This window comes from Pan paniscus, chromosome 1 (assembly GCF_029289425.2).
Source record: "Pan paniscus chromosome 1, NHGRI_mPanPan1-v2.0_pri, whole genome shotgun sequence".
Taxonomy (NCBI): domain Eukaryota; kingdom Metazoa; phylum Chordata; class Mammalia; order Primates; family Hominidae; genus Pan; species Pan paniscus.
In genome coordinates this window covers 89,137,608-89,163,200 of record NC_073249.2, presented here as the reverse complement: position 1 = coordinate 89,163,200, position 25,593 = coordinate 89,137,608, and the positions used below count along the sequence as shown (strand labels likewise).

At 41.5% G+C, this 25,593-nt stretch overlaps 2 protein-coding genes across 3 annotated transcripts in view; one reads left to right on the top strand and one right to left on the bottom strand.

Annotated features, from left to right (window-relative positions):
- The window catches only part of CD48 (CD48 molecule), a 33,263-nt gene extending 8,540 nt beyond the window's left edge, over window positions 1-24,723 (bottom strand). Inside the window, exon 1 of one of the 2 annotated variants that reach the window (XM_008964264.4) lies at window positions 24,454-24,723. In XM_008964264.4, the coding sequence (XP_008962512.3) occupies window positions 24,454-24,535 (82 nt within the window). In that variant the 5' untranslated portion in view covers window positions 24,536-24,723. The remainder of the gene's footprint in view (window positions 1-24,453) is intronic. The other variant, XM_003811871.4, reaches the window with a different exon arrangement.
- Window positions 10,019-12,260, top strand: LOC129397806 (endogenous retrovirus group K member 18 Env polyprotein). Its single transcript, XM_055112565.2, is given in 2 exon segments — window positions 10,019-11,717; window positions 11,720-12,260. Coding segments are annotated over 2 exon segments (1,764 nt in total). The 5' UTR covers window positions 10,019-10,057; the 3' UTR covers window positions 11,824-12,260.
- Window positions 24,724-25,593: the final 870 nt, after the last annotated feature.

The window sequence follows — 25,593 nt, the reverse complement described above, 5'->3', positions numbered from 1 at the left end:
TTCAAGGTGCCCAGATTTCATATTGTTTAAACACACATGTTCTATAATTTGTGCAGTTAATGCAATTATCACATGGTCCTGAGGTGACATACATCCTCCTTGGCTGACAGGATTAAGAGATTAAAGTAAAGAGAGGCATAGTAAATCACAAGGGTATTGACTGGGGAAGTGATAAGTGTCCATGAAATCTTTACAATTTATGTTTAGAGATTGCAGTAAAGACAGGCATAAGAAATTATGAAAGTATTAATTTGGGGAACTAATAAATGTCCATAAAATATTCACAATCCACGTTCTTCTGCCATGGCTTCAGCCGGTCCCTCCATTTGGGGTCCCTGACTTCCTGCAACATCTCTCCCTTTCTTTTTATATAAATGTGCCATGGCAATGAAGGCTTGTTCATTCTCTTGATTTTGACACAGGATTCTTTGAGTGGTCCGGGACACTAAAAACAAGCTGATTAAACAGAGAAACATATTCCAAAATTTACTACAGTGGAGCCCCCAGTAGACTTAATCCAAGTAGTGGGGTTTAATCCATAAAGATTTTCTGCCACCTGATCTAATGCCTCAGCTCCAGGCACGATGGATAAGTGAGCTTGAGAGGCTTCAAAAATTTGTTTCTTTAATTTAGTTATGTCCAATGATAAATTATCTTCCCTACCTAGAAGGTGTCCTTTGACCATTTCCTATGAATGATCAGTCTCGTTATAGGAATACGGGGTGATGCAGAAATCTGAAGTATTCCAATCGCACTGCATTTGCATGTGATGTTTGAGACTCACTACCTGATCTCCAAGCCAAATAACATACTGTCTTAAATCATTAATTTGACTTGCCAATTTTTGATGGATGCCTTGTTGAGAATTCCACATTTGGGTGGAATTGGCTTGCCAATCATTAACAAAATGAGCCGTTTGAATAGATTGATGTAATGCCATTCCAGCAGTGGTGGCCATTGCAGTGACTGTAATTAGGCCCGTGATAACAGCGATTAAAATGAAAACAAATCTCTTAGATCTTTTTAGAATTTGCTGTAGCACTTCATTAATTAAATGTATTGGGGGGAGGATTCGCAAGGTCTAGGTAAAGTTACTGGAATCCAGATTCCTTCTCAAACTCGAACCAACATTACACTTTTCCTGGAGTCAAAATGGGAGTTAATACAAGTGTATAGATGACAATTAATGCATTGGAAAGTTTGATTATTTGTCCAAATTTTGATATTTCCTACTAACAGCATGTAAGGAGGCTTAACACAACTCTGTATGGGAATAGTCAGGTTGGAGGTAAGTAAAGCAGAATGTCTGGGTCTACGTTGATACTGAGAGAGTGGGACGGTAGTGGGAACAACAGTCAAAATAGTTTTCCCTTCCCATACTTGCAGTCCAGACATGGCAATAGCCAATTTCCAAAGTTCTGGGTGTTCTGGGCTCAGAATGGGGAGTATCATACGAGGCCTGGGGGGTGGGTAATGCCTTTATCTTCCCATTTTAAGGGAAAGAATGAGCTGATCCTCCTATGCAAAGTAGAATGATGATTCTCGTTCTCCTGATAAGAAATAAAATAATTAGCCTCCAGGAATTCCCTTCCACTAGAGGAGCAATTATTTTTTAAATAGCCCTTTGGTGCCCAGTCTATTACTAAACCATATCAGTCATTTTTTTAATATTACTGCATGTGAGTTAACACAATCATCCTAAATTAAAGTTTTAGATGGGCCCTCAAAATTTTTAGGGCATGGTTTTCCTGCAGGCTTATATTGAAAGTATGGGGTATCTCCCATTACTTCTCCTTTCATTTGTTTTAAAGGAGAAAGGGAGAGGCCAGAGACTAAATGTCCTATTTTATCTGTAGCTGATGTTTTCGGAAGATAAGCAGCCTAGAATTGAGTTTCTAGGTGGATGCAACCAGGTGCATGTCCGAGGCACAGAGGGGGGTATTTATAATCTATGGTAACATTAAATGCAGTGCCTTCTTCTCCTGGTTGAGCAGGGCAACGGTCATCTGTGGCTCTAGGCATCTACACACTATCATTAGTGTAGATTTCTGCAGGAGCATCTATCTAGGTGAGAGGTCGAATAAGTGGAGGAAAAGGCACATAAGCCTAATAAGAATAATTATGTGTAGCAGGTAAATCAGTGTGAGAGGAAACTGGTGAGACAGAAAGTATAAGGAGGAGAATCATTAAATAAAACCTAGTGTAAGTGAGATTGAGAGCTGAAGGAGGAAGAGAAGAACATAGGGATGTTATTTTCAGGCTAATAGAAATGGTGAGATTTTTAGGTTTGTAAGGAGAAAAAGAAAAGTAATCAGGAGAAGTGGGATTAGTTAGATGGGTCTCCATTGCCATCAGGGAGGATTGATTTACACCTATTGTGATTTGGTGTGCCTGTTTCTGAGGAGTCAGCACAGATCTCACCACGTCTGAAGGCAGTCTCTGACACAGATGTTTTTTGTCTGTGGTTTTAGTTGTCAGTATTCACCTGAAGCTTGAGTCTTCTGGTGGGTACCTAGACATGGGATTGATGATCTCCTGGTGAAACACAAGCATATCCTCTTCCCTACGTTATAATTGTGCCAGGTTCCTAGGTATTGGTTTGAGTTTTTCCATAACACTGACTTGCCTTCGTTTAAGGAAAATTTTTTGCCTGTATAATGGCGTTTGGCTGCAGTTACAGTATTATCTTTAGGAACATTTAAAAAATTTAAAGTAAATAATGCCAAATGTAAATGGGAGTGTGGAGTAGTTAAATCATGTTTTGATTGTTCAGACTGTTTGGACAATTGGGTTTTTAAAGTGCGATTGGCCTGTTCCGCCACAGCCTGTCCTTGAGGATTGTAAGGGATTCTAGTAATATGGGAAATTCCTTACTGTTGTATAAATGAATCAAAAGCCTTACTAACATATCCAGGGGCATTGTCTGTCTTTATTTGATATGGAAGACCCATAACTGCAAAGCAAGAATACAGATGTTTTTAAACATGGGCCGTGCCTTCCCCTGTTTGTCAAGTAGCCTAGATAAAACCTGAGAAGGTATCTACTGAGACATGCACATATGACAGTCTGCCAAAGGAACTAACATAAGTCACATCCATTTGCCATCAAGCATTAGGAGTTAGGCCTCTAGGCTTAACACCAGGTTCCTGATTTGGAAGTACGAAGACCTGGCACTGAGGGCAGCTGTGAACAATAAACTTAGCCTGTTTCTAGGTAAGAGCAAATTTATCTTTTAAGCCAGTGGCATTGACATGAGTGAGATTATGGAACTCCTGAGCTTCTTGGGTCATTAAAGACACCAAACAGTCGACTTCATGGTTACCGGCAGACATGGGTCCTGGTAAAGTGGTATGAGACCTAATGTGTGTAATATGGGAAGGGTGTCTACACTGGTGAACCACCTGTTGTAACCTTGAAAATAAAGAAGCCAATTCAGAATTATCAATATGTTTGATAGTAGCAGTTTCTATATTTTTAGTGGCATGTACAACATAAGCGGAATCTGAGACTGTGGGGAAAAGCAAGAGAGGTCAGATTGTTACTGTGTCTGTATAGAAAGAAGTAGACATAGGAGACTCCATTTTGTTCTGTACTAAGAAAAATTCTTCTGCCTTGAGATGCTGTTAATCTATGACCTTACCCCCAACCCCGTGCTCTCTGAAACATGTGCTGTGTCAAACTCAGGGTTAAATGGATTAAGGGCGGTGCAAGATGTGCTTTGTTAAACAGATGCTTGAAGGCAGCATGCTCATTAAGAGTCATCACCACTCCCTAATCTCAAGTACCCAGGGACACAAAAACTGCGGAAGGCTGCAGGGGCCTCTGCCTAGGAAAGCCAGGTATTGTCCAAGGTTTCTCCCCATGTGATAGTCTGAAATATGGCCTCATGGGAAGGGAAAGACCTGACTGTCCCCCAGCCCGACACCCGTAAAGGGTCTGTGCTGAGGAGGATTAGTATAAAAGGAAAGCATGCCTCTTGCAGTTGAGACAAGAGGAAGGCATCTGTTTCCTGCCCATCCCTGGGCAATGGAATGTCTCGGTATAAAACCCAATTGTACGTTCCACCTACTGAGATAGGGAAAAACCACCTTAGGGCTGGAGGTGGGACATGCAGGCAGCAATACTGCTTTGTAAAGCATTGAGATGTTTATGTGTATGCATATCTAAAAGCACAGCATTTAATCCTTTACCTTGTCTATGATGCAAAGACCTTTGTTCACGTGTTTGTCTGCTGACCCTCTCCCCACTATTGTCTTGTGACCCTGACACATCCCCCTCTTGGAGAAACACCCACGAATGATCAATAAATACTAAGGGAACTCAGAGGCTGGTGGGATCCTCCATATGCTGAACGTTGGTTCCCCGGGCCCCCTTATTTCTTTCTCTATACTTTGTCTCTGTGTCTTTTTCTTTTCCAAGTCTCTCATTCCACCTTACGAGAAACACCCACAGGTGTGGAGGGGCAACCCACCCCTTCATCTGGTGCCCAACGTGGAGGCTTTTCTCTAGGGTGAAGGTACGCTTGAGCGTGGTCATTGAGGACAAGTCAACAAGAGATCCCGAGTACATCTACAGTCAGCCTTACGGTAAGCTTGTGCACTCGGAAGAAGCTAGGGTGACAATGGGGCAAACTAAAAGTAAAACTAAAAGTAAATATGCCTCTTATCTTAGCTTCATTAAAATTCTTTTAAAAAGAGGGGGAGTTAGAGTATCCACCAAAAATCTAATCAAACTATTTCAAACAATAGAACAATTTTGCCCATGGTTTCCAGAACAAGGAACTTTAGATCTAAAAGATTGGAAAAGAATTGGTAAGGAACTAAAACAAGCAGGTAGGAAGGGTAATATCGTTCCACTTACAGTATGGAATCATTGGCCCATTATTAAAGCAGCTTTAGAACCATTTCAAACAGAAGAAGATAGCGTTTCAGTTTCTGATGCCCCTGGAAGCTGTATAATAGATTGTAATGAAAAGACAAGGAAAAAAATCCCAGAAGGAAACGGAAACTTTACATTGCGAATATGTAGCAGAGCCGGTAATGGCTCAGTCAACGCAAAATGTTGACTATAATCAATTACATGAGGTGATATATCCTGAAACGTTAAAATTAGAAGGAAAAGGTCCAGAATTAGTGGGGCCATTAGAGTCTAAACCACAAGGGCCAAGTCCTCTTTCAGCAGGTCAGGTGCCCGTAACATTACAACCTCAAGCGCAGGTTAGAGAAAATAAGACCCAACCGCCAGTAGCTTATCAATACTGGCCACCGGCCGAACTTCAGTATCGGCCACCCCCAGAAAGTCAGTATGGATATCTAGGAATGCCCCCAGCACCACAGGGCAGGGCGCCATACCCTCAGCCGCCCACTAGGAGACAATCCTATGGCACCACCTAGTAGACAGGGTAGTGAATTACATGAAATTATTGAGAAGTCAAGAAAGGAAGGAGATACTGAGGCGTGGCAATTCCCAGTAACGTTAGAACCGATGCCACCTGGAGAAGGAGCCCAAGAGGGAGAGCCTCTCACAGTTGAAGCCAGATACAAGTCTTTTTAGATAAAAATGCTAAAAGATATGAAAGAGGGAGTAAAACAGTATGGACCCAACTCCCCTTATATGAGGACATTATTAGATTCCATTGCTCATGGACATAGACTCATTCCTTATGATTGGGAGATTCTGGCAAAATCGTCTCTCTCACCCTCTCAATTTTTACAATTTAAGACTTGGATTGATGGGGCACAAGAACAGGTCCGAAGAAATAGGGCTGCCAATCCTCCAGTTAACATAGATGCAGATCAACTATTAGGAACAGGTCAAAATTGGAGCACTATTAGTCAACAAGCATTAATGCAAAATGAGGCCATTGAGCAAGTTAGAGCTATCTGCCTTAGAGCCTGGGAAAAAATCCAAGACCTAGGAAGCGCCTGCCCCTCATTTAATACAGTAAGACAAGGTTCAAAAGAGCCCTACCCTGATTTTGTGGCAAGGCTCCAAGATGTTGCTCAAAAGTCAATTGCCAATGAAAAAGCCCATAAGGTCATAGTGGAGTTGATGGCATACGAAAACGCCAATCCTGAGTGTCAATCAGCCATTAAGCCATTAAAAGGAAAGGTTCCCACAGGATCAGATGTAATCTCAGAGTATGTAAAAGCCCGTGATGGAATTGGAGGAGCTACGCATAAAGCTATGCTTATGGCTCAAGCAATAACAGGAGTTGTTTTAGGAGGACAAGTTAGAACATTTGGAGGAAAATGTTATAATTGTGGTCAAATTGGTCATTTAAAAAAGAATTGCCCAGTCTTAAATAAACAGAATATAACTATTCAAGCTACTACCACAACAGGTAGAGAGCCACCTGACTTATGTCCAAGATGTAAAAAAGGAAAACATTGGGCTAGTCAATGTCGTTCTAAATTTGATAAAAATGGGCAACCATTGTCGGGAAACTAGCAAAGGGGCTAGTCAATGTCGTTCCAAATTTGATAAAAATGGGCAACCATTGTCGGGAAACTAGTAAAGGGACCAGCCTCAGGCCTTGCAACAAACTGGGGCATTCCCAATTCAGCCCTTTGTTCCTCAGGGTTTTCAGGGACAACAACCCCCACTGTCCCAAGTACCTCAGGGAATCAGCCAGTTACCACAGTACAACAATTGTCCCCCACCACAAGTGGCAGTGCAGCAGTAGATTTATGTACTATACAAGCAGTCTCTCTGCTTCCAGGGGAGCCCCCACAAAAAATCCCCACAGGGGTATATGGCCCGCTGCCTGAGGAGACTGTAGGACTAATCTTGGGAAGATCACGTCTAAATCTAAAAGGAGTTCAAATTCATACTGGTGTGGTTGATTCAGACTATAAAGGCGAAATTCAATTGGTTATTAGCTCTTCAATTCCTTGGAGTGCCAGTCCAGGAGAGAGGATTGCTCGATTATTACTCCTGCCATATATTAAGTTTGGAAATAGTGAAATAAAAAGAACAGGAGGGTTTGGAAGCACTGATCCGACAGGAAAGGCTGCATATTGGGCAAGTGAGGTCTCAGAGAACAGACCTGTGTGTAAGGCCATTATTCAAGGAAAACAGTTTGAAGGGTTGGTAGACACTGGAGCAGATGTCTCTATCATTGCTTTAAATCAGTGGCCAAAAAATTGGCCTAAACAAAAGGCTGTAACAGGACTTGTTGGCATAGGCACAGCCTCAGAAGTGTATCAAAGTACTGAGATTTTACATTGCTTAGGGCCACATAATCAAGAAAGTACTGTTCAGCCAATGATCACTTCAATTCCTCTTAATCTGTGGGGTCGAGATTTATTACAACAATGGGGTGCGGAAATCACCATGACCGCTACATTATATAGCCCCACGAGTCAAAAAATCATGACCAAGATGGGATATATACCAGGAAAGGGACTAGGAAAAAATGAAGATGGCATTAAAGTTCCAATTGAGGCTAAAATAAATCACGAAAGAGAAGGAATAGGGTATCCTTTTTAGGGGTGACCACTGTAGAGCCTCCTAAACCCATACCGTTAACTTGGAAAACAGAAAAACTGGTGTGGGTAAATCAGTGGCCGCTACCAAAACAAAAACTGGAGGCTTTACATTTATTAGCAAATGAACAGTTAGAAAAGCGATATATTGAGCCTTCATTCTCGCCTTGGAATTCTCCTGTGTTTGTAATTCAGAAGAAATCCAGCAAATGGCGTATGTTAACTGACTTAAGGGCTGTAAACGCTGTAATTCAACCCATGGGGCCTCTCCAACCTGGGTTGCCCTCTCCGGCCATGATCCCAAAAGATTGGCCTTTAATTATAATTGATCTAAAGGACTGCTTTTTTACCATCCCTCTGGCGGAGCAGGATTGCGAAAAATTTGCCTTTACTATACCAGCCATAAATAATAAAGAACCAGCCACCAGGTTTCAGTGGAAAGTGTTACCTCAGGGAATGCTTAATAGTCCAACTATTTGTCAGATTTTTGTAGGTCGAGCTCTTCAACCAGTTAGAGACAAGTTTTCAGACTGTTATATTATTCATTATTTTGATGATATTTTATGTGCTGCAGAAACGAAAGATAAATTAATTGACTGTTATACTTTTCTGCAAGCAGAGGTTGCCAATGCAGGACTGGCAATAGCATCTGATAAGATCCAAACCTCTACTCCTTTTCATTATTTAGGGATGCAGATAGAAAATAGAAAAATTAAGCCACAAAAAATAGAAATAAGAAAAGACACATTAAAAACACTAAATGATTTTCAAAAATTGCTGGGAGATATTAATTGGATTCGGCCAACTCTAGGCATTCCTACTTATGCCATGTCAAATTTGTTCTCTATCTCAAGAGGAGACTCAGACTTAAATAGTAAAAGAATGTTAACCCCAGAGGCAACAAAAGAAATTAAATTAGTGGAAGAAAAAATTCAGTCAGCGCAAATAAATAGAATAGATCCCTTAGCCCCACTCCAACTTTTGATTTTTGCCACTGCACATTCTCCAACAGGCATCATTATTCAAAATACTGATCTTGTGGAGTGGTCATTCCTTCCTCGCAGTACAGTTAAGACTTTTACATTGTACTTGGATCAAATAGCTACATTAATTGGTCAGACAAGATTACGAATAATAAAATTATGTGGAAATGACCCAGACAAAATAGTTGTCCCTTTAACCAAGGAACAAGTTAGACAAGCCTTTATCAATTCTGGTGCATGGCAGATTGGTCTTGCTAATTTTGTGGGAATTATTGATAATCATTACCCAAAAACAAAAATCTTCCAGTTCTTAAAATTGACTACTTGGATTCTACCTAAAATTACCAGACACGAACCTTTAGAAAATGCTCTAACAGTATTTACTGATGGTTCCAGCAATGGAAAAGTGGCTTACACAGGGCCAAAAGAACGAGTAATCAAAACTCCATATTAATCGGCTCAAAGAGCAGAGTTGGTTGCAGTCATTACAGTGTTACAAGATTTTGATCAACCTATCAATATTATATCAGATTCTGCATATGTAGTACAGGCTACAAGGGATGTTGAGACAGCTCTAATTAAATATAGCATGGACGATCAGTTAAACCAGCTATTCAATTTATTACAACAAACTGTAAGAAAAAGAAACTTCCCATTTTATATTACTCATATTCGAGCACACACTAATTTACCAGGGCCTTTGACTAAAGCAAATGAACAAGCTGACTTACTGGTGTCATCTGCATTCATAAAAGCACAAGAACTTCATGCTTTGACTCATGTAAATGCAGCAGGATTAAAAAACAAATTTGATGTCACATGGAAACAGGCAAAAGATATCGTACAACATTGCACCCAGTGTCAAGTCTTAGACCTGCCCACTCAAGAGGCAGGAGTTAATCCCAGAGGTCTGTGTCCTAATGCATTATGGCAAATGGATGTCACGCATGTACCTTCATTTGGAAGATTATCATATGTTCATGTAACAGTTGATACTTATTCACATTTCATGTGGGCAACTTGCCAAACAGGAGAAAGTACTTCCCATGTTAAAAAACATTTATTGTCTTGTTTTGCTGTAATGGGAGTTCCAGAAAAAATCAAAACTGACAATGGACCAGGATATTGTAGTAAAGCTTTCCAAAAATTCTTAAGTCAGTGGAAAATTTCACATACAACAGGAATTCCTTATAATTCCCAAGGACAGGCCATAGTTGAAAGAACTAATAGAACACTCAAAACTCAGTTAAACAAAAAGAAGGGGGAGACAGTAAGGAGTGTACCACTCCTCAGATGCAACTTAATCTAGCACTCTATACTTTAAATTTTTTAAACATTTATAGAAATCAGACTACTACTTCTGCAGAACATCTTACTGGTAAAAAGAACAGCCCACATGAAGGAAAACTAATTTAGTGGAAAGATAATTAAAATAAGACATGGGAAATAGGGAAGCTGATAATGTGGGGGAGAGGTTTTGCTTGTGTTTCACCAGGAGAAAATCAGCTTCCTGTTTGGATACCCACTAGACATTTGAAGTTCTACAATGAACCCATCAGAGATGCAAAGAAAAGCACCTCCACTGAGATGGTAACACCAGTCACATGGATGGATAATCCTATAGAAGTATATGTTAATGATAGTGTATGTGTACCTGGCCCCACAGATGATTGCTGCCCTGCCAAACCTGAGGAAGAAGGGATGATGATAAATATTTCCATTGGGTATCATTATCGTCCTATTTGCCTAGGGAAAGCACCAGGATGTTTAATGCGTGCAGTCCAAAATTGGTTGGTAGAAGTACCTACTGTCAGTCCTAACAGTAGATTCACTTATCACATGGTAAGCGGGATGTCACTCAGGCCACGGGTAAATTATTTACAAGACTTTTCTTATCAAAGATCATTAAAATTTAGACCTAAAGGGAAAACTTGCCCCAAGGAAATTCCCAAAGGATCAAAGAATACAGAAGTTTTAGTTTGGGAAGAATGTGTGGCCAACAGTGTGGTGATATTATAAAACAATGAATTCGGAACTATTATAGATTGGGCACCTCGAGGTCAATTCTACCACAATTGCTCAGGACAAACTCAGCCGTGTCCAAGTGCACAAGTGAGTCCAGCTGTTGATAGCGACTTAACAGAAAGTCTAGACAAACATAAGCATAAAAAATTACAGTCTTTCTACCCTTGGGAATGGGAAGAAAAAGGAATCTCTACCCCAAGACCAAAAATAATAAGTCCTGTTTCTGGTCCTGAACATCCAGAATTGTGGAGGCTTACTGTGGCCTCACACCACATTAGAATTTGGTCTGGAAATCAAACTTTACAAACAAGAGATCGTAAGCCATTTTATACTATCGACCTAAATTCCAGTCTAACGGTTCCTTTACAAAGTTGCGTAAAGCCCCCTTATATGCTAGTTGTAGGAAATATAGTTATTAAACCAGCCTCCCAAACTATAACCTGTGAAAATTGTAGATTGTTTACTTGCATTGATTCAACTTTTAATTGGCAGCACCGTATTCTGCTGGTGAGAGCAAGAGAAGGCATGTGGATCCCTGTGTCCATGGACCGACCGTGGGAGGCCTCGCCATTCATCCATATTTTGACTGAAATATTAAAAGGCGTTTTAAATAGATCCAAAAGATTCATTTTTACTTTAATTGCAGTGATTATGGGATTAATTGCAGTCACAGCTACGGCTGCTGTGGTAGGAGTTGCATTGCCCTCTTCTGTTCAGTCAGTAAACTTTGTTAATGATTGGCAAAAGAATTCTACAAGATTGTGGAATTCACAATCTAGTATTGATCAAAAATTGGCAAGTCAAATTAATGATCTTAGACAAACTGTCATTTGGATGGGAGACAGGCTCATGACCTTAGAACATCATTTCCAGTTACAGTGTGACTGGAATATGTCAGATTTTTGTATTACACCCCAAATTTATAATGAGTCTGAGCATCACTGGGACATGGTTAGACGCCATCTACAGGGAAGAGAAGATAATCTCACTTTAGACATTTCCAAATTAAAAGAACAAATTTTTGAAGCATCAAAAGCCCATTTAAATTTGGTGCCAGGAACTGAGGCAATTGCAGGAGTTGCTGATGGCCTCGCAAATCTTAACCCTGTCACTTGGAATAAGACCATCAGAAGTACTATGATTAAAAATCTCATATTAATCCTTGTGTGCCTGTTTTGTCTGTTGTTAGTCTGCAGGTGTACCCAACAGCTCCGAAGAGACAGTGACATCAAGAACGGGCCATGATGACGATGGCGGTTTTCTCGAAAAGAAAAGGGGGAAATGTGGGGAAAAGCAAGAGAGATCAGATTGTTACTGTGTCTGTATAGAAAGAAGTAGACATAGGAGACTCCATTTTGTTCTGTACTAAGAAAAATTCTTCTGCCTTGAGATGCTGTTAATCTATGACCTTACCCCCAACCCCGTGCTCTCTGAAACATGTGCTGTGTCAAACTCAGGGTTAAATGGATTAAGGGCGGTGCAAGATGTGCTTTGTTAAACAGATGCTTGAAGGCAGCATGCTCATTAAGAGTCATCACCACTCCCTAATCTCAAGTACCCAGGGACACAAAAACTGCGGAAGGCTGCAGGGGCCTCTGCCTAGGAAAGCCAGGTATTGTCCAAGGTTTCTCCCCATGTGATAGTCTGAAATATGGCCTCATGGGAAGGGAAAGACCTGACTGTCCCCCAGCCCAACACCCGTAAAGGGTCTGTGCTGAGGAGGATTAGTATAAGAGGAAAGCATGCCTCTTGCATTTGAGACAAGAGGAAGACATCTGTCTCCTGCCCGTCCCTGGGCAATGGAATGTCTCGGTATAAAACCCGATTGAACATTCCATCTACTGAGATAGGGAAAAACCGCCTTAGGGCTGGAGGTGGGACATGCAGGCAGCAATACTGCTTTGTAAGGCATTGAGATGTTTATGTGTATGCATATCTAAAAGCACAGCACTTGATCCTTTACCTTGTCTATGATGCAAAGACCTTTGTTCACGTGTTTGTCTGCTGACCCTCTCCCCACTATTGTCTTGTGACCCTGACACATCCCCCTCTTGGAGAAACACCCACGAATGATCAATAAATACTAAGGGAACTCAGAGGCTGGCGGGATCCTCCATATGCTGAACGCTGGTTCCCCGGGCCCCCTTATTTCTTTCTCTATATTTTGTCTCTGTGTCTTTTTCTTTTCCAAGTCTCTCGTTCCACCTTATGAGAAACACCCACAGGTGTGGAGGGGCAACCCACCCCTTCATGAGACAATATTTAAAGGTTTGGGGAAATCCTGTAAGGCAGTAATCACAGCAATTAACTCCGCCTTTTGAGAAGAAGTATAAGAGGTAGAAATAAGTTTGTCTGTAGGACTTACATAGCCAGCATTGCCATTACTGGAGCCACCAGTGAACACTGTAACGCCTCAGGAATGGGTTGATTTTTGGTTCATCGAGGAACCACCTAAGAAGTCATTTTTATAAAATCAAATAATTTGTTTTTTGGATAATGATTGTCAATAACGCCAGTAAAATCAGCCAAGTGAATTTGCCACAGTACAGAATGTTGAAAGGCAGCTTGAACTTTGAGCCAATTTAAAGGAACTACAATTATATTTGGATCAAATCCAGAAATTTGAAGTATTCTGCACTGAGCCTGTCTAATTAATATGGCTATTTGGTCTAGATAAACAGACAAAGTTTTTGAGACAGAATAAGGAAGAAAACATCACTCCACTAAATCATTATGTTGAACTATTAGTCCAGTAGGGGAGTGTAATGAAGCAAAAACTAGAAGCTGAAAAGGCTGAAATGGCTGTACTCTAGAAAACTGGGCAGTCTGGATTCTTTCTTCTACAAATTCCAGTTCTATTAAAGCCTCAGAGGTCAAAATCCTGGCGCTGTGGAGATCGGAATCTCCCCGCAACATAGAAATCAAGTTAGCCAGTGCATAGGTTGGAATGCTTAAAGTAGGTCTTAAATAATTAATGTTACTTAAAAGTTTGTGGAAGTCATCTAAAGTTTTTAAAGAATCTCTCCTAATTTGAACTTTCTGAGGTTGAATACATTGTTTATCGACCACCATTCCTAAATATTGAACAGGAGTGGTCTGATGAATTTTATCTTGAGCAATGTGTAATCCAGCCTCTATAACACAGCAGCTCAAAATTTGGTAACAGTCAATTCTTTATCAGTGGGGGCAGCAATTAAAATATCATCAATATAATGATGAATATAGGCCTCGGGAAATTGGGCTTGAACTGGTGAAAGCACTTGCCCAACATAAAGCTGGCAGATTGTAGGGCTATTTAGCATTCCTTGAGGAAGTACTTTCCATTGATAATGAGCTGCAGGTTCCTGATTATTGATAGATGGTAAGTAAAAGCAAATTTTTCACAATCTGATTTATGTAAAACAATATAAGAAAACAATCTTTAAGATCAATAACTATGAGAGGCTAATTTTTAGGTATTAAAGCAGGGGCAGGCATGCCAGGTTGGACGGCCCCCATAGGTTTAATTACAGCATTAATGGCCCTTAAATCGGTTACCATCCGCCATTTGCCTGATTTCTTTTTTACTAGGAACACAGGAGAATTCTAAGAGGAAAGAGAATGTTCCACATATCCAAGTTGTAACTGCTCAGAAACCAATTGATTTAAAGCCTCCAGTTTTTCTTTAAAAAGTGGCCACTGCTGAACCTAAACGGGAGTTTTAGGTTTCCATTGTAAGGGAATGGGATCAGGAGGTATGGCAGCGGCCGCCACTAAAAAGAATAACCTGTTTTCTTTTATAGTGACTGGGAGGGGTTTAGTAATCCAGGAACAAACCTTATATTTTCCATCATATGCTGACTGGGAGCACTAGAAGAGTTATGTGGAATATTAATTTCAGCCCCCTATTTTGCCAGTAAATCTCTACCCCAAAGATTAATGTGAATTGGCATGATATAGGGCTGAATTGTACTGAATTGTACCTTTTTGACCATCAGGGCCAGTGCAAGGCAAGATAAATGTGCTCTGATAAATTTCCTCGGCCTTTCCAACACCTACTAGTCCTACGTTAGTGGGATGTTTAAGCCAAGAGGGAGGCCATAAACTAGAGGAAATAACAGAAACATCGGCACCAGTATCTACTAGGCCCTCAAACTTTTTTCCTTGAATGTGTATGGTGCAGGTGGGCCGTTGTTTAGAAATTACATTAATCCAGTAAGTGGCCTTTTCACCGCTGGAGCCTATCCCAGGGCCACATGTCTTATCGCCTTTGTTTAAAATGATATTAGGTAGTAAAAGCAGTTGAGCAATTGACTCACCAGACACAGTGGAAATAGGAACCTTGGCAGACACAATTAATTTGATCTCATCAACGGAATCAGAATTAATGAGACCAGTATGAATGGTGAATCCTTTAGCAGAGGTGGATGCTCTACCTAACACCAGGCCCACTGAACCTTGAGGTAAAGGGCCAGTGACCTCCGTGGGGACAATCAAAGGCAAAGAATCAGGAAGTAAATTTAGAGGAATAGTACTAAAGAGATCAACCACCCCGCCTCCTACTGTGGAGGTGGACAAGCATTGTACTGAGACAGAAGTAGAGGCTGGGACCTATTTGGTTTGGTTGTAGGTAGATTTGTTTGTGCTAGGGGTTGCATTGGGACCGCCTGAAGTGGAAACGCAACGTTGGTCTGAGTTTGAGGTGTCCTATTTGATGTCGGGTCCATCCCAGGCCCCGCTCCCTGTTTCCCTGGTGTTGTGGTAGGGGGTTTCCATCTGCATTATACCTAGAGCGGCAAACATTTGCCCAATGTTTACCTTTGCGACAACGTGGGCAAACAGGAGCAGCATTTGGCCGTGTTTGTTGAACCGACTTGGCCGCTTGTAAGTTTTTAACAGTGCAACTTTTTTGAATATGACCAAGTTGGCCACAATTATAGCAGGCTCCAAGAGAAGAATTAATGGGACCAGTTTAGTTGGTGTCCTTCATGGCCGGTGCCCACAGAATAGCTTTGTGGGTGTCTGATCCAATGCCTTCACAAGCTTTAATATATGCAGGCAACACCTCGTGATCAGGTAAATTTTGCATTGGACAGAATGCATGGCCATTTTACATTCATGGTTTGCATTTTCAAAAGCTAACATATGAAGGAGAATGCCTTGAGCGCGCTCATCAGAGACAGATTTTTGAACAGCATCTTGTAATTTAGCCAAAAAATCTGGGTATAATTCAGAGTGACTTTGTTTAACCATGGTAAAAGGAACAGGAGCTTGGCCTAGAGCATGTAATTTATCCCAAGCTCTCATACACACCTTTGTTACTTGTTCTGTGGTAAGGGCATCAAAGTTTAACTGGGCATAAGCATCAGAGAAACTATCGGAGCCTGTGAGCTGAGCCTGAGTAATTAGAATGCCATTACTGCTATTTAGCTGAGCCTGCAAACGGGCCTCTTCTGACCACCAGGTATGGAATACGGAATTGTAAATGCTGAGATGGGGTTAGAACAGCTTTTGCCAAAAGGTGCCAATCTAAAGGAAGTAAAGTGACCTCAGTACGAAAAGTTCGTAAAACCATCTTAACATAAGGAGAAGTAGGACCATACTGAGTACAAGCATCCTTAAATTCTTTTTAAAAAGGTAAGATTGAACGGCGCATATAGACGCAGACCGGTTTAGGACCCGAAACGACAGGAGGGTGAGGGGCTGTAGTGGATGGGGGATGGCCTGGAGAATGATAGGTAAAGTGTAGTTTGGTCCTGGAGCCATTAGCTGATGCTGGAGGTTTGAAGAGAGAAGAATTAGCATATCTATGGTACATGCAGCAAAGATCCCTACCTTAACAGAGCTTGCATTAGAGTGGGGTGAAAAAATGTAAGCAATCAACACACTAACAGAACACACTGTATAGTATGTAAGGAGATGATAATTGCCATGACAGAGGAGAAAACCTAGAATAAGGTAAGGGGAGTCACAAGTACTGGTAGGGGCAAAAGGGTGACCTTCATTTATAAGGTGATAAGTAGGTCACATCTGAGTAAAGACTTGGAGGAGAGAGGTGGCCAAGAGGGTATCTGGGGTAAGAGGGACCCAGACAGAGGAAAGAGCCAGAGCAAAGGCCCTGGGGCAGGGATTTGCCTGCCATACATAAACAACAGCAAGGAGGTGGCGAGTGGGTAGTGTGGAGTGAACAAGGGGATTGGGTGTTGAGAGACACAGTCAGAGAGGGAGTGAGATTGGAGAGAGTAGATACATTTTAGCTTTATTAATAATGTCTTGTCCTGTAAAAAAAAATGCTTTCCTGTAAAAGTGGCTCATGTCTTGTGTGTGCATTTACAATGTATTTAGAAGCAAGTTATTAGAAGGTAACAAAGTGGAGACTGTATAAACCATTGTTTCACAAAGTTTGGATCAGAGGCAGATTTCCCGTTAAAGTGATGAAGCTGAAGCTTCAGGGCTTCTTGGATGGCCCTGGAGGAGCCCTAGCAGTATTCATGTAATCCATTTTACAAAACATATCTTAAACGTTAATTAGACCACAGCCTCTGTCTACTCTAACATCCCCTTCATCACATTTCTGTTTTTGTTGGGTGGCATCTCAGTTATGGGCATTTTGAGGTCTGGCCAAGGGGAAGTAGAAATGGGAAGAACTTAGTTGGGGTTAGTGGGATACATGTATGAGGGTTGCAAACTCTTGTGTGTGAGTTCCTGCTACCCGCTTCAGTGAAGAAATGGCATCCAGGAATATTCTTGCTGCCCTCTGCACTGACTCACCGGCAATGGCCACGGACATGTTGCAATCGGGCTGCAGGTGGGAAGCAGAGGAGAAAGCAGGTTGGAAGTGAACAACAGCCAGAGCTATTCAGTAGCAAAATATTGTGGAAGCAAGAAGGCATTTCATTAACTAAAAATATGCTGCTATTTTTTATGCGGTCATGTTCTTTGTAGTATTTGTATTTTTTTAACTTGAACTAATTCCCTGGGATTTCTTTTTTTTATTCTAATTGAATTTATTTTTGTTCCTATTTGTATTTCCAGTTTTGTTCTTTTATTTTTCTTTTTCATGAGAATACTCCAAATTGTATAAGCCTCGGGTCACTTTTAAAAACCTGGTTTGGTTAAGGTAAGGAGAAAGAAAAGATGATAAGGACAAAGTACAAGATGAAGGGAGGTCCATTGGTCCTTTTTGTGGAGGGAGAACTTAGAATATGTATACAAAGGCTAAAAAAGAGCTGTGGAATAATAGCTAAAGGTAGAAGAAGAGGAAATATGTCCTATATCACTCTGGTGTCATATGCTGCCACACAAAAACTCAGTTGTACTCTTCAACATGATATATACTAGCTGTTCACTTTCCACATATCCATCATTTCCAAAAACATTCTCAACCACTAAAAGATAAAAATGTCTGTGACCCCAGGGCTTTCAAGTTCCTGTTCATTCAGCCTTCCAACCATTCATCTATCTATTCAACAAATGTTTACTAAGCACTTACCCTGTCCTGGTTTGTACACAGAAATACCTAGGCATTCATTTCTACAGTGCTTCTGATTGGTCTGGCCCATGCCCTATAATCCCTCTGACAGAATAAGTTCAACCCTCATACATGTATCCCACTAACCCCAACTAAGTACTTCCCATTTCTACTTCCCCTTGGCCAGACCTCAAAATGCCCATAACTGAGATGCCACCCAACAAAAACAGAAATGTGATGAAGGGGATGTTAGAGTAGACAGAGGCTGTGGTCTAATTAATGTTTAAGATACGTTTTGTAAAATGGATTACATGAATACAGTCATCGCACAACCACAACATGCCTGGCACTGTGCTAGACTCTGCTGTCAGCAAGGCAGATAGAGTCTCTGGCCTCTTGGAGCATACAGCCTAGGAGGACATTCTTTCTAGGAGTTTAAAATCACTAGACATATTCCAGATTTGTTCTCCTTCTGTTAGTTGTTTCCACATGAATTAATAGAAGCGGTCATAATAGGCAGTCTAGATCAATGTTTTTCAGTCTTGACATTATTGACATTTTGGGCCACATAATTCTTTTTTGTAGGGGGCTGTTCTGTGCATTGTAAGATGTTTGCCAGCATTCCTGGTATCTGCCCACTAGGTGCCAGTAACACTTGTCCAGTTGTGACAGCCAAAAATGTATCCAGATATTGCCAAATGTTCCTTGAGGGACAAAATTCTCCCACGTTCACCCTGGTTGAGAAGTACTGAGCTAGGTCATCTTTGGCAGACTCCCCAGCATGTCTCAGACTTACACTCAGGAAGATAGCACAATCCACTGTCTGATGACAGAGGCAGGTAGTAACACCAGTCAGATCACTTATATATATATAATTTTTTTTATGGAGTTTCACTTTTGTCACCCAGGCTGGAGTGCAGTGGTGCAATCTCAGCTCACTGCAACCTCCACCCCCCAGGTTCAAGCAATTCTCCTGCCTCAGCCTCCCAAGTAGCTAGAATTACAGGCATGCACCACCACGCCGGGCTAATTTTTTGTATTTAGTAGATACAGGGTTTCACCATGTTGGTCAGGCTAGTCTCAAACTCCTGACCTCAGGTGATCCACCTGCCTCGGCCTCCCAAAGTGCTGGGATTACAGGCGTGAGCCACCATGCTCAGCCAATTTCAGTATATTATGAGTGCTGATGACAGGTAAGCATACAGAATTGTATCTTTCTTCTCTCCCTCCTTAACCACCCATGTGTAACAATTCCAAAAAGGCTGTCCTGATGGTTGGCTGTAACTTCTTACCGAGAAATAAAGAAGTGATTAACTGCTGATAAAATCTTGATTTGCCTTCTTAACAATTCCACTTTTTAGGAAGTAGCTGAAGCAACCTTTTAAAAAACTACTATTTTGATTTAATTCTAACAGGAAGTATTTGGTGACATGTCTGGATGGTTGGGATAAAGTAACAAAGTTGGATCTTATTCTTTTACTTTCTTAATGAACTCGCTTTCACTTTTAAAAAAAAGAAGAAGAAATAGAACCAGATCCTGTCTGTGCCCACCCATGTTTCTTGTCTGTAGAAAAACAGAATTGTAACGGGAAAAAATTCAGATCAAAGGAAGTCATAATCCCAGGACCATAGAGTCTCCCCAGGAAAGGGAAAGGTTTTAAAGAGTAAGTTCTGGTTACTCCAATAAAACAAGACACATGGTTGGCTTCTTTGGTTTCCTCGTATATTGAGAAAAATAAAAATAATAAAAACAAAACACATGGTTTCTAGTAAAATTCTTAAGGAAGAAAAGAAGATGAGTGTTAAGGATGTGGAGACAGAGTTACCTGAAGCTCTCTCATAAGATTAAATATTTAACAAGCCTGTACAACCCTTTTTAGGAAGTAATTTTGCAATAGCTACCAAGACCTCAGGTTTGTGTCTTGGTGAGAAGCTGAGCAGGCTACTATTTTTTGAGATGGGAACTATAATGAGTTCAGTGGGCAACACTGCAATGCAATCTGAAGGTGAGGAAGGAGAAACAATAAAAATAGACTCTTCTCTTCAGACGTTGCAATTTGAATGGGAAAAAGAATGGTAGGGCAGTATGTAAAGGGTCATGAAAAAGTAGAGAGTATTTTGTTTTTGTTATTCAAGTAGGGAAAGACCTAAGCTATGGTAGGCCAAGGAAAGGATTCAGTGGAGGGAAGACATGAAGAGAAGGGAGGTGATTGATGAGCCTGGGCTAGTGGGACTCAGAGCAGAGTTGATGGCACAGGTCTTGACTGGGAGGAGGGATACTTCATCCTCTGAGGGAAAAGAGAAGGAGGAAAGACAGCTGGTGGTGGAGAAAAGTTACCAGTTTAAAGATAGTGGGCAGGAAGTTGAAGGGCTTCCTGCCTAATGGTCTCTAGTTTCGATTTCTTCTGCAAAGAAGGAGGCACATGCTTTGCTGAGAGGGCAGAGGACTGAGGTAAGGGGCCTTGAGGATAGGGTGAAAGTTTGAAATAGCCACTGTGGGAAATGGGAGAAAGAATTTATCAGGGCCAGTAAGAGCTACTCTGAGACCCCAGCTTGACTGAAACAATGACTCAAAATTTATTCCTTCCCTCTTTCCTTTGCTCCCTTCCTCCCTCCATCCACCCATCCCTCCATGCATACATGCGTACATGAACTTCCTCATGTATTCACTCATCGAATAACTATGCAGTAAGCAGTTACTATGTGCTTGGCTCTGTAAGGATGCAATAGATAGATGCAGCTCCTTCCCTTGAGCTTCATTCCAGTGAATCAACAAAATTAATCAGATGCTTTCGCTATTGGTGATAAGTGTTAGGAAAAGGAAAATACGGAATGCTTAGAGGGCATATAAAAGGGAGCACATCACTTGAATTTGGGGGTTGAGAATGGCTTCTGTACGAGGAATTAGCCTAAGTGGGATGAAACCAGGGAAAGATGACGACTGGGGGTAGTGAATATTCCAACAAGAGGGAAAAAGAATCAAATGCCCAGAAACACGAAAATGAAATTCATTTGCGGAATAGGAAGTAGCTCACTGGCTAGGACATAGACTAAGGAGGGTAGCAAGTGAGTTCATTATGAAATGTGAACTTTAGGCTCACAGCTTCTGCTTTCTCATTTCCCACAGTGGCCACTAAAGATTTTAAGCAGAAGAGTGACGCAAACAGAGAACCATTTTAGAAAATGTATACCGATAGCAGGGTAGAGAACAGGTTAGCTAGAGAGAATGCAGTAAATAGAGCAGTTAGGATAGTGGATCATTGTGGAAATTGGTGATAAGAGAAAATGGTGGCTTGATCTGAGATAGGTAGCATGGGGCTGGATGGAATTGGACATATTTGAGAGATATTTTTGAAAGTAGAATTAACAGGACTTACTCATTGGGCATGAGAAGCAAGGGAGAGAAAAGAATCAAGGATGACTCCTAGAATTCTGGCCTGAGCAACTAGACAAGTGGAGATGTCATTTATAGAGGTGGGGAACAGTGGAGGAGCAGTAGGTTTGGGGGAAGAAGGATTGTAGTATTTTTTTTTTAAGTCTGTAAATTTTTTGACGGTCCTCTCATCAAATGATGGACTTTGTGCCCCTTCACCTTGAAATTGAGTAGGCTCGGTGATGGCTTCAATGAATGGAATACACCGGAAGTATGACCTGCAAAGCTAGCTTAGAAAAGACCATGCAGCATTTGCCTATTTCTCTTGGGACACCAACTCTGGGAGGCTTCTGCTGAGTGGCACTAGCCACCAAGCTCTTTGATCCTCCCTCTGTTCAGGCAGTAGCCCTGTGAGTGAAGAGCCTTGCATGACTCTAGGCCACACCATGATCTGATTGCAAGCACATGAAAAGCACATGAAAGTGAGACAGGATGAACAGTCTTCCCCCAAATCTGTGGGCAAAGTAAATCATTGTTATTATTTTAAGCCACGGTATTGTGGCAGCTTGTTAAATAGCAATACATAGCGGAAACAGAGATGATGACTTAAGTTTTAGACACGTGTCTGGAGAGTCTAGAGAAGATGTTTAAGAGACAGAAGTTCTGATCTTGGGCTCAGGAGACTGCTTGGGGCTTAAGAATTTACTGATGCTCTTCCCAGGTTTTCATCTGTATCAGATTCCGCATGTGTCACAATTGCAAAGCAATTGCATATTTTTTATTTGATTTGATCTTAATAGCAACCCCTTGAAGAAATGAGGAACAGATTATTACACCCATTATGGAGCTGAGGAAGCTGAGGCTCAGGAAGCTTTAATGACTTGTTGAAAATTCCACAGCATGGAACCCAGATAGAACTAGGTCATCTCATTTCTAGTACAATACTCTGTCTACTTCATCCTGCTAAGTGTTGTGGACAGATGGGGAATTGGGTAGTTGTGGAGCATGCCCTAAATTATTGCCTTGAAACCAAAGAACTGAGAAACCCAAGTCTGAGGAGAGAAGGAAGAAGAGAGCTAAGAGTGCTTCTCAAACTTTTCCACAGAAGCATCCCTTACGTCAGAGGAGAGAACTACCTGCACTTCTCAGGAAGATATGGATGTGTAGTCCAAAAGGAAGTTTTTTGAAGTTGTTCATTCATTTGTGTAACAATTATTTATTGAGCACATGCTACACTCCATGCCTGTGCTAAGTTCAGCAGCACAACACTGCACATGGTTTCTGTCCTCAAAAAGTTCAAGGAAACAGATGATCAACCAAGCAATTCACAAACCATAATCTGGAGCCTGAGGTTCCCATCTAACCATGCCTTCAGAACACAGTCACAGGCAGACAGTCCAAGAAGAAGTCACATAAAAACAGAAGCCTAAAAGAGAGGCAGGGAGAGGGGAGGAGGGAGAGAAATCTAGGTGGAAAGAAGGCATGTACATAAGCCCAGAGGTAAGAGAAAACGCCTCTTTTAAGGCAAACAGTAAAATTAAGAGATTTAGACACATTGACCTTCATCAAGATTCCCTCGCCTTAGTCTAGGAAAGGTATAATCATAATAGAATGGTTTGGAAGTTAGACCTGTGTGCCCTTAGGAGAATTTCTTAATCTCTCTGCAAGACAGTATTCTCATCTGAAAAATGTAGATAATAATAGCCACCTCACTATTTTCTAATGAAAGTTAAATGAAAAAGTATGCAAAAGGCCTAGCACAATGTCTGACACACAGTAAGTGCTTAATTTGTATTTTACTAACCCAGGTTATAGACTTAATTTGTATTTTACTAACCCAGGTTATAACCCGGGTTATATAACCCAGGTTTACTAACCTCATCAAAACCAATATTATCCATTCAAAGGATAACATAATCAGGTGTGGTCTGATTGTTTCAAAGAAGAATAAATGATCAAGATGAAGCCTAGAAAAGAAGTCAGAGAAAGATCAACTGTCAGGATGTTTTCAGTATGCCTAGAGAAAGTCCTAAAATATTTCAATTCTCATTGGCAACCCTGATTTTCCCAATAGTTAGATGAATACTTCACATCAGCCCCCAATCCCAAGGTCATACCAATGTCCTATGAATTGAGTCAGGCCCACAGAACCTATATAGCCATAGACTCACACAGTCATGGACCAAAGGACTCTACCTGAGAGGTAGAATATGTGAGAGACCAATCCTCCACACATTCCACCTCATCTCCCCAAAAGTTACAAACTATCATCATTTTATGCCACAGTGTAACTACCACATGTTTGTTCATTTTTACTGTTTTACTCAGAGTGGTGAGCATTAAAGCCCTTTAAATTAAAAAGACTTGAGTATTTACTTGGGGGAATAGCAAGAAAGTCAAAGGTTTCACTGCTGTTTCTCAGCTGGCATAAGAAGAGAGGTACTGGATGAAGAAAGAGGGTGAGGCAGCACTAACAGGAGAAGGAAAGTTAGCTCAGCCCTTGGTCACACACCGGGGACCGAACAGGCTGTGGCAGAGGAATGGACCTTAACTCTTAGCAATCAGATGTGTTAAGGTTCCTTTGATGCTGAAGCACTTCCAGCCTCTTCTCAGACCCTCATTCAGAGACCCCAGACAGCAATCCTTTCCAAGCTTTTCTTCCTATAATTTTGATCTATCTTTTCTTTGGGTCAATGACAATATCATTTACCTTGGCTCAGGATGCAACACCTCACATATACAGAGGTCTCAAAGAATGCCTAAGGGAGTACAGTGTGTCTGAGCATAAAATGCAGCAGCTGTCAGTGTAGAGCTTCTTCTTATTCAAAATGAAAAAACAAACACTTTTCCACAACTTCATGGACCACCAACCACGGGACAAAATATGAGGAGCCTACTTCTCTTGCTCCCCAGGTTCCTGTTTTGATCACATCCCCGTGGGAAAGGAGATGAAGCTCCATTCATCAGTGTTAAGAAAGGCTCCCCAACCATGCCATGGCCATGCTATTGGAATGGAAATACCTGCTTTCCAGACACCAGATCTGGCTTCTAGGGTTGAACTACATCCCGTCTCCCCTTTCCCAACTGACCATGCCTTCAGTGCACAATCACAGATACACAGTTGGTGGAAAGTACCTTGAATGCTGGTCACCAGGAGTGACAGAGGCAGCAGTAGCAATTCCAGAGCCAGACACGAATCCCAACCTCTGGAGCACATGCTTCCTTCCAGAACTTCCCAGCAACGCAGGAGACAGTTGAGAGCCTGGCTAGAAAGAGGCCGGGGCTAAAAACGGAACTTACCAAACAGGGTTAGAGAAAAAAAAAAAAAAAACCACTGAGATTTTCTCTCCACCCAGCACACTTGTGTGGGGCCCCAGAAACCAGAAACCGGAGGTCTTGTAAATTTTTTTTATCTAAGAGCATCACGGAAACTGAGAACAATTTTGTTTGAAGGTACATGAGTGCTTTTTTGTAGGGGGAAGATTTGTAGCTTCTACTGTACTCTCAGGGGGGCCAGTACTCAGAAAAGAATAAGGGACCCTGATAGAGAATGTCTGCTTTTCGTTCCCAGGCAGGAATCACTCTGATTAATTCAGGGGCTAAGACATAGGAGCTTCCCAGTCAAGCCTGGGTAGGTGTCATTCAGAGCCTGAAGTCTGGGAAATCAGACCCACATAGCCTTTGTGCTGCATATCTTACCCCCAGCACCACCCTCTGCTCTTCTTCCTTTATGATAATTCACTATTTGAAGTTTGACATCAGCCTATCCACTGAACATCAGAAAAAAAGTAAGATTACTTGGCCCAAAATAATGGATTTCCCACCCTTGTAGTCTGTATTAGTCTGTTCTCACACTGCTAATAAAGACATACCCCAGACTGGGTAATTTATAAAGGAAAGAGAGGGGTTTTGTTTTGTTTTGTTTGTTTTGGTTTTTTTTTTTTTTTGAGATGCAGTCTCACTCTGTAGCCCAGACTGGAGTGCAGCAGCGCAATCTCAGCTCACTGCAACCTCCACCTGACAGGTTCAAGCAACTCTCCTGCCTCAGCCTCCTACATAGCTGGGATTACAGGCAAGCACCACCAGGCCCAGCTAATTTTTGTATTTTTAGTAGGGTTTCACCATGTTGGCCCGGCTGGTCTTGAACTCCTGACCTCAAGTGATCCACCTGCCTCAGCCTTCCAAAGTGCTGGGATTATAGGCATGGGCCTGTGCCTGGCCAGGAAAGTGGTTAAATTGACTTCTAGTTCAGCATGGCTTGGGAAGCCTCAGGAA